This window comes from Notolepis coatsorum, assembly GCF_963971535.1.
Source record: "Notolepis coatsorum genome assembly, contig: SCAFFOLD_3977, whole genome shotgun sequence".
In the NCBI taxonomy this organism is placed as follows: domain Eukaryota; kingdom Metazoa; phylum Chordata; class Actinopteri; order Aulopiformes; family Paralepididae; genus Notolepis; species Notolepis coatsorum.
Window position 1 is genome coordinate 2501 of NW_028172670.1, and position 13060 is coordinate 15560.

The 13060-nt window shown below is 44.8% G+C and overlaps 1 protein-coding gene across 1 annotated transcript in view; it reads right to left on the bottom strand.

The window, feature by feature from the left end:
* Positions 1-11078, bottom strand: part of LOC311247998 (DCC-interacting protein 13-alpha-like) — a gene marked incomplete at both ends in the record, with an annotated part of 13207 nt that extends 2129 nt beyond the window's left edge. Inside the window, 7 exons of the mRNA XM_084338965.1 lie at positions 1475-1621; positions 6278-6336; positions 6462-6503; positions 8626-8713; positions 9260-9331; positions 10813-10872; positions 10980-11078. Coding sequence (XP_084195091.1) covers positions 1475-1621; positions 6278-6336; positions 6462-6503; positions 8626-8713; positions 9260-9331; positions 10813-10872; positions 10980-11078 — 567 coding nt within the window. The remainder of the gene's footprint in view (positions 1-1474; positions 1622-6277; positions 6337-6461; positions 6504-8625; positions 8714-9259; positions 9332-10812; positions 10873-10979) is intronic.
* Between the last annotated feature and the right edge of the window lie 1982 nt (positions 11079-13060).

Below are 13060 nucleotides of genomic sequence, written 5' to 3' on the forward strand. Positions count from 1 at the left end.
TTGTAAGTCATTGACATGGTGTGTTGAAAACTAGCACTTGTGCTATAAACACGCATCTGGTCCACTGTGGCTGGTCCACTGTAGCTGTGGTGTCCATTTTTTCTTTTCTTTTTTCTTTTATCTTTTATCTTTTCCCCCCCTCCTTTTTCCTCCGATTTTCTCCCATCCCAATGTTAGTCGTTATGCCAATTCCCAATCCCCTTCCTGGTCGCTGCACACTTACCCCCCACAGTCGGTCTGGGAGAGTGGAGGCTATCACGTGCTTCCTCCGACACACGTCTAGCCAATCAACCGCTTCTTTTCACCTGGCAGCGCGGACTCTCCCGAGAGGGTGTAACATGTGGAAGGATCACACTACCTCCCTTAGATCCTATCCGCGCTGAGCAGGCGCCCCGACCAAACTGTAGGAGTCGCTGTTTACAACGACCCGGACCCACCCCCCAGCTTCTCCCACCCTCTAACACAGCCAATTGTATTAGTGTGAACGGCCAGCCAAGCTGGTGACAACGCCGGGAGCTGTGAGCTGGATTCGAACAGGCGAATCCAGCGTCTCCGGGGGTTGGTGACAAACGCAATCTCCGCTACGCCACCTGACCGCCCTGCTGTGGTGTCCATTTTAAATAAACGTTTTCATTCAGTCAGTCATGGTGTCGGCAGCAGAGGGTCCTACCTGAGCCTGCATGTACCCCAGCAGGGGCTCCAACAGAGGGTCCTACCTGAGCCTGCATGTACCCCAGCAGGGGCTCCAACAGAGGGTCCTACCTGAGCCTGCATGTACCCCAGCAGGGGCTCCAACAGAGGGTCCTACCTGAGCCTGCATGTACCCCAGCAGGGGCTCCAACAGAGGGTCCTACCTGAGCCTGCATGTACCCCAGCAGGGGCTCCAACAGAGGGTCCTACCTGAGCCTGCATGTACCCCAGCAGGGGCTCCAACAGAGGGGCCTACCTGAGCCTGCATGTACCCCAGCAGGGGCTCCAACAGAGGGTCCTACCTGAGCCTGCATGTACCCCAGCAGGGGCTCCAACAGAGGGTCCTACCTGAGCCTGCATGTACCCCAACAGAGGGGCCTACCTGAGCCTGCATGTACCCCAGCAGGGGCTCCAACAGAGGGGCCTACCTGAGCCTGCATGTACCCCAGCAGGGGCTCCAACAGAGGGTCCTACCTGAGCCTGCATGTACCCCAACAGAGGGGCCTACCTGAGCCTGCATGTACCCCAGCAGGGGCTCCAACAGAGGGTCCTACCTGAGCCTGCATGTACCCCAGCAGGGGCTCCAGCAGAGGGTCCTACCTGAGCCTGCATGTACCCCAGCAGGGGCTCCAACAGAGGGGCCTACCTGAGCCTGCATGTACCCCAGCAGGGGCTCCAACAGAGGGTCCTACCTGAGCCTGCATGTACCCCAGCAGGGGCTCCAGCAGAGGGTCCTACCTGAGCCTGCATGTACCCCAGCAGGGGCTCCAACAGAGGGGCCTACCTGAGCCTGCATGTACCCCAGCAGGGGCTCCAGCAGCGCCGTCTTCTTCTTGTACTGCAGCGTGTTCAGGGAGCAGAAGTAGTGCATCATGGTCTGGTGCTGCTTCTTACGGGACGTGTAAACGTCCTCGATCACCTCGCTCTTCACCTGAGAGACGTTCATTAAAACATCATGTAAACTAGGGCTGCAGCACGATTCTTGCTCAAATGTGATTCACGATTTTTCTCTCTTAAGAATTGAGATCACGATTCTAATCACGCGATTCTTATTTTTTTTCAATAAAATCATTTGTTGCACTCTTTCTTAACATCATTATACCCAGTCTGCCAGCACTGTAACCCTATGGAGATGTTTACCTTCTTTGCAGGGCTATAACTTTTTAAATATTATAGCTATGTCTGCATTACTATGGCCCATTCAACATCGATTATCTATCGTTCCGGATGTGGGAACGTTATATTTTTTCATTCATACATTGTTGTGTTAATACCGTCTAGCATATAAGTATGTTTTTAAGCTTTTCTGCTGTAATTCCAAAAAACGCTAGTTATAGGCCCTGACACATATGATAGATTATCGATTGGCGTTTCTTTCCTATACACGCTATATAAAAAAATGCAAATGTATATGATCGGTATACATTATGCTTCATCATGCGTGAAGGAAGGGGGGGGGGGTCGTTTATAATTCCTTGATCGTCAGTAACGGCTTTATTTAGTATGGGTTGATATGTTGAGCAGATGGTTTGCAGTGAAATGAATAAACAATCGGGCTGAAAATAACGTTATATTCCTCTTACCGTTCGCCGATGAGACTGGAGGAAAAAGATCCCAATTATTTGACGTCGATCTCCTACATCCATTTCCGGTTTGTATGGCGCAATAAACGCCGAAATCATATAGATTATTGCGTTTCGAAAGCGATCCAAATGCACTCGAGTGTTTGTCTGGATCCACGTAACAAGATATGACTGCCGGAGGGATTTCCTCGACGCACCGATCGCCACTTCCGGTTTTGGCGTAAGTGTAACTCGCCCGACCATACACCAGGTGGCGGTATTGAGGCGTTGCTATCTCAGACAGGGTGCCGCTGCAGTCCGGAGGGAGGCTGGATGAATTATGAATGCCATGTCGAAAAAATGAAATATTGATCCCAAAAACGATTTACGCCGTTGTTGGCGTTCAACGCATGCCGGGCAATAACGACTTACGCCGTTTTATGGCGCACAATGTGTTAAAGGAAAACTCCAACATTTTGGGAAATTAGCTTATTTGGCATCTACCCTGGAGTTAGACAAGAAGATACATACCTTTTTTCTTCTCTGTGCATGCAGTAGGAGTAGGAAGACACGCACCGTTAGCCTAGCTTAGCGTCAGTCACTGGAAGTAGGTTCCTCCATTAGCCTAGTTCCAAACGTCTTCCTACTCCTACTGCATGCACAGAGAAGAAAAAGGTACGCATCTTCTTGTCTAACTCCAGGGTTCCCAAAATGTTGGAGTGTTAAGATACATACGTTTTTTCTTCTCTGTGCGTGCAGTAGGAGTAGGAAGACGCGCACCGTTAGCCTAAAAAGTATGTGTCTTCTTGTCTAACTCCAGGGTAGATAAATAAGCAAATTTCCCAAAATGTTGGAGTTTTCCTTGAACTCTTTCTATGCCACGCTGGGAACGGGATATGGCTATGTGCTGCCACGCATTAAACCAATGGAGTCGCTCACCTTGTTTGCAGGGCTATATTTATAGCTATATATGCAATACTATGGCCCATTTGACATCGAGTCTCTATCGTTCAAGATATGAAAAAGAAATAATTTTTCCATCCATACATTCCCGTTTTATACCGTGGTGAATATAAGTATGGTTTTAGAGCGGTTTAGGGTAATTCCTGGGAGGCTAGTAATAGCCCACGATGTATATGATACTTAATCCATTGCCATTTCGTCCCTATACACGCTACAATAAAAAATTCAAATGCATATGATCGGTATATAATGTTCCATCATGAATGCATGAAAGGGGGGGGGGGGGGCGTTTCTGATTAATTGATTGTCAATAACGGCATTCGTTAGTACAACAACGTACGTTGATCAGGGCGATGGCTATGAAAACAAGGCACAATCAAGCTGGAATTGACGTTCAATTGCTCTTACCTGTGGCCGGTGGGATTCCAAAAAGAATATTCCAATTATTTGATTGCCATCGGGTAGATCGTATGTCCATTTGGCCCATGATATAACCCACCACAGCATAATGAATCGGAGGTCCTGAAAACTATTCAATGCGATCAGGTGAAGCCCTTGATCCAGGTTACTAGAAAAGGCCGCCCGGAGGCATTTCATCAACGCACAGCCCCATACACAGAGTCTCAAAGGAAGTGCAACACCGGCCGCATACCACCAGGTGGCGGTATTGGACTTTTGCGATCTCAGACTCATTCCTTATGGTAACACTAGCCTTCCTGGATGGATTATGAATGGAAATAGCGAATAAAAGAAATAACGATCAAATAACGAGTATACTCGTTGTTGGCGTCCAACGATTGGCGGCCAATAACAAGTATACTCGTCGTTGGCAGTGAATGAGTTAAACAGACAACATAACATATATCAAAGTGCTTGACTTAAACTTAAACATAACATGAAAATGCTTGACTTAAACTTAAAAGTCTCTTGTAACATACAAAATAACTCAAGTCAGAATCGTCATCATTTAAAAAAGTTAAGTAACAAGTAAAAAAAATTAAAATTAACCCTTTCTCTGCCACGCTTATATCCATCCTTATACCATCCTCTGCCAGCTCTATTTGTCTATGGAGATGTTCCCCTTCTTTGCAGGGCTATACCTTTTTAAATTGTATTGCTAAATTGACATTACTATGGCCCATTCAACGTCAAGTATCTATCGTTTAGGATGTAGCAACGTTCTATTTTTTCATTCACATATTCATACTAAAATACGGTCTAAAGTATAAATATGTTTTAATCGTTTTCTGCAGCATTCTGCAGAACGTGAGTTATAGCCATAAATACATATATTAGATCATCAAATGTAGTTTGATACCGATTGACGTCAGATAAAAAATTTCAATTGTACAATGTCCTACACGTCATGCCTTATCATCTGCTGGTGACTGGAGGGGGGGGGGGGGGTTATAAATCCGTGGCCGACGTTAAATCATTTATTTAGTATGGGTGATATGTTGATCGGAGCAGTGTGTATGTATAATAATAATCAAACACGCTGAAACTCACCGCAGCTTCCTCGTAGCGTTGGGCAATCAGCGTGGAGCAGAAAGTTCGCTATTATGGGATGTCGATCTAGTTGGTCCAGTTCCAGGTTGTATAATACTATATACGTCCAAATCATGTTGTTTATCGAGTTATTGGCAACGGATCGCTATCCAGTGTATCAAGATGGATTCCCGCTAGCAATAGCGAGTGGCCGGACGAAATATGGGTGAGCACCACTTCCGGCGCGTCACTTCCGGTTTTGGCGATTCGCAGATCGGCCACCAGATGGTGGTCTTGAACCGTTGGAGAGTTGAGAGGAGATCAACAGCAAGTCTCAAGTCTCCGTGGGTGAAATATGATTGCCATGACAGATTTTTTAAATATTGATCTCAAAGACGCTGTACGACGTCATTGGCAGATTAAGCATGGCGAGCAATGACGTCTAAAGTCGTCCTTGGCGATTAAAGGGTTAACACTTTGAGTGCCGGGACCCGTCTTTAGACGTCTTTGCTGGCCATGCTAAAGTTGCCGGAGGACGCGTTACGTCGTCCTTATATCAATATTTCAAAAATCTGCGATCGGATTCATATGTCCCCTCCGCTGGCCTGAGATCCACCAGCAGGACCCACTGAGCTCTCTGGCGGTTCAGGAGCGCCATCTGGTGGCCGATCGGCGCAATCGCCAAACAGGATGTTGAATAGAGGTTGTCATGACGACCGTAGTACTTCCGGGCGCTCGCTATAGTTCATGGGACTCTGGCTCGTCACGCTACACGGTGATCAATTGGCAATAACTCGATAAACAACATGATTTGGACGTATATACCATTATACAAGCTGGAGATGGACCGGGTAAAAATATATCCCATAATGATAAGATTTCTACTCGACGATGATCGCCCAACGGCGCGCGGAGACTGGGGTGAGTTTCAGCGTGTAACGTTACCGTCTTCGATACTAACTGCTATTATCAACATTTGACCCACATTAGATGATTGGTATAACGCTGCCCACGGAATTATAAACGCCCCCTCGCCCATCCGGTCAACATCAGATGACGTGTAGTAACTTCTAGAAGTACGTCTAGTTGGAATTTTTTATATCGCGCTGATTGCCATCAAACTGTATTTCATCATCAATATAATGCATTTGGGGCTATATATCACGTTCTGGAGAAAGCTGCAGAAAGAGATGAAAACATACTTATACATTAGACCATACTTTACTATGAATATGTGAATGAAAAAGTTTAACGTTGCTACACAATGAACAATACATATAGGACTTTGAATGGGCGCTAATAATGGCAATGTAGCAATAGAATTTAAAAAGTTATAGCCCTGCAAAGAAGGGGACTTTCTCCATAGACAAATAGCGCTGGCAATCTATGGTATATCATGAATTTAACCTTAGGCAGCCAAAGTGTTAAAGAAAAAATTTATTAAAAAATAGTCATAATTTAGAAATGAGATTGCATAGGTCTATAAATCGAGATCGCGATTTTTTTTCTCGATTAATCGTGCAGCCCTAATGTAAACACATCCTCACGCACACACATACACACACACACTTCACCTTGTCATTGTCTCTCTTCTTGGACAGTCGGCTGAATCTGTTGATCGCCGTGTCATGATCTACACACATACACAACATATATCTTATTATTATTATGAGCATACCAACAAAAGTTATGTTGTTATTATCATTATTATTATTATGATCATAACACTGAGGTGGTGTGTGGATGGTGGTAACTCACCATGGCTGGATATCTGGAATACTTCCTTCAGAGTCAGGATCTCTGGAAACAATAACAGACATTTAAACAAGAGAGGGATGAGAGCCTCTACTATAGAGCGCCACTATTTACCCATAATGATTAGCCTAATTTGAGAGAATAACTAACTATATATGCCATCACACACACTGGCATTTAAAGGGTTAGAATTATAAAATGAACATGTGGTGTTATGATCAGTGCTGAAGTTGAATAAAAGATTGTATTTTTTTCAATCTGACATAAAAAAAAAACTGAAACCCATCCAAATCAGTGTTGTTGCTAATCATACATAATGCTAGCCTGTTTTTTAACAATAATTTGTGATGCCATCACAAACACTGGTATTTAAAGGGTACAAATAAAAAAATGCCTGCACCAGAATGCAGGAAACCTGGTGGGGGACCCCCAGACCCCCTGCTTAAAAAGTGGCCTGACTGGGGCTATATTTCGCACTATATTTCCTGGCCTGAATGATTTCCCCAGTCCGGCTCTGGTTAAAAGCCTCCAATGCTTATTAGTGTGTGTGCGTTTGAACGTTTGCATGTTTCAACCATACATTTCCATTAATTTTTTTTTTTAAATATTATAAATAGTTTTTTTTACCTCCTATAATAGTGGGGGTCGCGGCTCTCTGACACAGTTATTTCGGGGGTCCCGGCCTGAACACGTTGGGAACCCCTGCTCTAGAGGATGAGGAGGCAGCCTGGTGTTCAGAGCAGAGAGGGGGTGGAGCCTCTACAGCAGAGAGGGGGTGGAGCCTCTACAGCAGGGAGGGGGTGGAGCCTCTACAGCAGAGAGGGGGTGGAGCCTCTACAGCAGGGGTTCTCAAACTTTTTTCTACCACGACCCCATTTTATTTAGGAATTTCTTTGGCAACCCCACACTTAACACTTTAACTGCCAGAAGACGAGTTTAGGCGTCCTTCCCCGCCATGCTCAAGTTGCCGAAGACGCCGTAACTCGTCTTTGATATCAATATTTCAAAAATCTGTGATCGGATTCATATTTCCCATCCGCTGGCCTGAGACCCACCAAAAAGCCCCACTGAACCCTCTAGCGGTTCAAGAGCGCCATCTGGTGGCCGATCGGCGCAATCGCCAAAGAGGAAGTTACTTGGACGATGTGCTGTTCAACCATATTACTTCCGGGCACTCGGTATAGGTTCCGGCACTCTAGCTCGTCACAATACATAGCGATCCGTTGCCAATAACTCGATAAACAACATGATTTGGACGTATATACTACTATACAAGCTGGAAATGGACCCGATATTTCTACATCCCATAATAGGAAAATGTCTGTTCCACGCTCATCGCCCAACGGTGCGAGGAAGATACGGTAAGATTCAGCGTTATTTTTCAATGTCTCCTATACTAACTGATCTGATGAACATATGACCCACACTAGATGAATGGTATAATGTTGCCCACGGAATTATAAACGCCCCCTCACCCATCTGGTCAACATCAGATGACGTGTAGTAACTTCTAGAACCATGTCTAGTTGGAATTTTTTATATCGCGCCGATTGCCATCAAACTGTATTTCATCATCAATATAATGCATTTTGGGCTATAAATCACGTTCTGGAGAAAGCTGCAGAAAGAGATGAAAACATACTTATACTTTAGATCATATTTTAGTATGAATATGTGAATGAAAAAGTTTAACGTTCATACACCCTGAACAATACATATAGGACATTGAATGGGCCCTAATAATGGCAATTTAGCGATAGAATTTAAAAAGTTATAGCCCTGCAAAGAAGGGGGACCTTCTCCATAGACAAATAGAGCTGGCAACAGATGGTATATTCATGAATTTAGCCTTAGGCAATCAAAGTGTTAATGTATCGCGTCATTTCAACGTGGAATAAAGGAATATCCAAATAAAAGCAGACGTTGTCGAACTTGATCATGCATATTTATTAGAAAATGAAATTACAGCACAATTATCAATGAAATTCATTCATATTATCAACAAAAGCAACAGAATTGTTTCTGTATACACATTAATAAAACGAGGGCGTATTTAGCCTAAATATGTTGCCAGAACATGAGGCAGCCTGTGTGTGTGTGCGTGTGTGTGTGTGTGTGTGTGTGTGTGTGTGTGTGTGTGTGTGTGTGTGTGTGTGTGTGTGTGTACCTTTCAAGTCCCTCTCTTTGAACTGTGTGATAGGGAACATCATAGCGTCAGCGAGCTGAGTGGAGAGGACTGCATGACAGGAGCTCAACTAGAGAGAGAGAGAGAGAGAGAGAGAAGAGAGAGAGAGAGAGAGAGAGAGACAGAGACAGAGACAGAGACAGAGACAGAGACAGAGACAGAGACAGAGACAGAGACAGAGACAGAGAGAGAGAGAGAGAGAGAGAGAGAGAGAGAGAGAGAGAGAGAGAGAGAGAGACAGAGACAGAGACAGAGACAGAGAGAGAGAGAGAGAGAAGAGAGAGAGAGAGAGAGAGAGAGAGAGAGAGAGAGAGAGAGAGAGAGAGAGAGAGAGAGAGAGAGAGAAAGATGTCAAATATATTTATAATATGTAGGAAGTGGAAGTGAGAGGGCAGAAAGTGTGTATGAGTGTGTGTGTGTATATGAGTGTGTGTGTATATGAGTGTGTGTGTGTGTGTATATGAGTGTGTGTATATGAGTGTGTGTGTGTGTGTGTGTGTGTGTGTGTGTGTGTGTGTGTGTGTATATGAGTGTGTGTGTGTGTGTGTGTATACGAGTGTGTGTGTGTGTGTGTGTGTGCGTGTGTGTGTGCGTGTGTGTGTGTGTGTGGTCTCACCTCATCAATGACTTTTGCAAACTGCTGCAAAGTGGAGCTCATGACCTCATCATCGCCCGCGAGAGGGAAACGCTAAAACACAAGACAGGGGCGTCAGAACCAAACTAAGAAGTGTTCAGTACGAGCATGTATTTAAATTAGTGATGCACCGATGTGAAAATTGTGGCCGATACCGATAACCGATATTAATATTGCTGTTCTGGCCGATACCGATATTTACCGATGTCGATATCTCTGTATAGAAAACACTTTTTTATGATAATCAAATAAAAGAGCTATTTTTCCAAAACGCATTTATTATTTTTTTCAGAAATGAAACTATATTTTGAAACTATTTAAGGCCAAAACATATTTTTTTTTTTTATATCGGCCCATATCGGCCTTATCTTGATATCGGAGCGATACCGGTGTGTAAAAAAACGGCCATATCGGCCAATATTATATCGGTGGCCGATATATCGTGCATCACTAATTTAAATACTGGGTGATGCAGAGACTCAATGACAATACAAGCTGCACTGTGTAACTAGTGGAGTGAAGTCTGTAAGAAGTAATGAATGAATGACTTTATTTGACATTATTATAAATAACATAACATGAGGCAGAAGCACAGTCAGGAAATACCGCGCAGGTGATTGATTGATTGAAAACTTTATAAACAGATTGCAGAATGGGTACAATACAGTACGGCTCAATACACACAATTGTTAAGGGGATGCAGACCAGAGAAATACTTTTGTCTTGTTTACATCAGGGTCCCCCCATTTTCAATTCATAGTGATTGTAAGTAAGGGTGCAATTAGCACCGTGCAATCCATTCTTTGTGGACCCCGCCCTCAGTCTGACGTGGACAGAGAACAGCTCTGTGACATTAAGCTCCTCCTACCTGTTTATCATGTGACATTAAGCTCCTCCTACCCGTTTATCATGTGGCATTACGCTCCTCCTACCTGCTTATCATGTGACATTAAGCTCCTCCTACCTGTTTATCATGTGACATTAAGCCCCTCCTACCTGCTTATCATGTGACAGTAAGCCCCTCCTACCTGCTTATCTTGTGGCATTAAGCCCCTCCCACCTGCTTATCATGTGACATTAAGCCCCTCCTACCTGTGTATCATGTGACTCTTAAAAGTATGTGCATTGCAGTTTGTGGGGTATCACTCTGGAATGGTCTGGATGCGAATATAAAATTAAGCAAAAATATCAATACATTTAAAGGTAGCTATAAACAAGCACTTATGGACACATAAGAGAGAGGAGCTTGAGCAGTAATGTGACCCTATTATTTTTTCTCATTTGGATATTTGGATATATAAAAAAAACTGTACTTTTATTTTATTTTTTATTATTTGTTATATTATTTTTATTTTTATTAAATTATAATGTCAAATATTGTAAGGAAGGGGCAGGGCTTGATAAGTTGTTTTACTTCCCCCTGTTCCTTCTCGAACACTTATTGTATGGAAATAGTCTTTTTTGATGATGTTTTATGTTTCTATGTTCGAGACAAATAAAAATCAAATCAAATCAAAACATTAAGCTCCTCCTACCTGTTTGTCATACTCCTTCAGCAGCTTGGAGGTCAGGTGGGTGGCCGCACTCAGCTCATTCTGGACAAACACAACAACACAGTTAATATGTGTGTGTGTGTGTGAGAGTGTAAATTGATCTGTGTGCGTGTGCGTGTGCGTGTGTGTGTGCGCGTGTGTGTGTGTACCTGTGCATGGTAGATCCGGTGCATGGCCTGGTACAGCTGGGAGGTGTAGTTAGAGATGGCCGCCACATCCTCCTCAAACACTCCCAGCAGAGAACGAGTCTGAAAAATGCCACATGGTAAAAAATGAACAAATCATACCAATCTTAATAATTAAGAATCTGTTATTAACTAGGGACGCACCGATCCGACTTCTTCAGCCCCGATACCGATACCTGGGCTTTGGGTGTCGGCCGATACCGAGTACCGATCCGATACCCATTGTTCAATTAATAAACTGTATGGCCTCACTGTGTGGAAGAGACTGGGATCATTCTTTTGTGCAAGGCAACATCAGGCTTGACTTTTAAAACATTACTTTCCTAACTTAGTGAAACAAAATGTAACAAATTATTACCACATAGATATAAATGTACTGAATTGTTATTTATTATTATCATATTATCTTCTTCTTTTTCTTTCGGCTTTTCCCCGTCAGGGGTCAGGGGTCAGGGGTCGCCACAGCGGATCATCCGTTTCTGTCCTCTGCGTCGTCCTCCGTCACTCCCGCTGCCTGCATGTCCTCCTTCACTGTGTCCATAAACCTCCTCTTGGGCCTTCCCCTCCTCCTCTCTCCTGGCAGCTCCATCCCCACCTCCCTCCTCCTGATGTACCCCACCTCCCTCCTCCTGATGTACCCCACCTCCCTCCTCCTGATGTACCCCACCTCCCTCCTCCTGATGTACCCCACCTCCCTCCTCCTCCCGATGTACCCCACCTCCCTCCTCCCGATGTACCCCACCTCCCTCCTCCTGATGTACCCCACCTCCCTCCTCCTGATGTACCCCACCTCCCTCCTCCTGATGTACCCCACCTCCCTCCTCCTGATGTACCCCACCTCCCTCCTCCTGATGTACCCCACCTCCCTCCTCCTGATGTACCCCACCTCCCTCCTCCTGATGTACCCCACCTCCCTCCTCCTGATGTACCCCACCTCCCTCCTCCCGATGTACCCCACCTCCCTCCTCCTGATGTACCCCACCTCCCTCCTCCTGATGTACCCCACCTCCCTCCTCCCGATGTACCCCACCTCCCTCCTCCTCCCGATGTACCCCACCTCCCTCCTCCCGATGTACCCCACCTCCCTCCTCCTCACATGTCCAAACCATCTCAGTCTTGCTTCTCTCACGTTCTGCCCGAACTGCTCAACATGGGCCGTTCCTCTGATGTAGACATTTTAGATTTTGTCCAACCTTGTTACTCCCAGAGATAACCTTAACATCTTCATCTCTGCCACCTCCAGCTCCGCCACCTGCTTGTTGGTCAGCGCTGGTCTCACTGCCCTGCTGTAGACCTTTCCCTTCACTCTCGCTGGTACCCTTCTATCGCAGATCACCCCTGTCATCCTTCTCCACCCGCACCACCCGGCCTGCACTCTCTTCTTCACCTCCCTGCCCACAGTCCCCATTACTTTGGACTGTTGACCCCAAGTACTTAAACTCGTCCACTTTTGGTACCTGTACTCCTTGCATCATCACCATCCCCTCCGTCTTCCTTCCCATTCACACACATATATTTATTATTATATTATAATACTTAAAAATATATATATATAAATTATGGATGCATCCCTATTCTTAACTGGTGTGCCTGGTTAAATAAAGATTTTATCAAAATTGTATCTAATCAGTGACGATTGCAATCCTCAGACTAGACTATCTCTGTGAACTCAAGACTAGACTAACTCTGTTGAACTCAAGACTAGACTATCTCTGTTGAACTCAAGACTAGACTAATCTCTGTTGAACTCAAGACTAGACTATCTCTGTTGAACCCAAGACTAGACTATCTCTGTTGAACTCAAGACTAGACTATCTCTGTTGAACTCAAGACTAGACTATCTCTGTTGAACCCAAGACTAGACTATCTCTGTTGAACTCAAGACTAGACTATCTCTGTTGAACCCACACTAGACTATCTCTGTTGAACCCAAGACTAGACTATCTCTGTTGAACCCAAGACTAGACTATCTCTGGTTGAACCCAAGACTAGACTATCTCTGTTGAACCCACACTAGACTATCTCTGTTGAACTCCACACTAGAC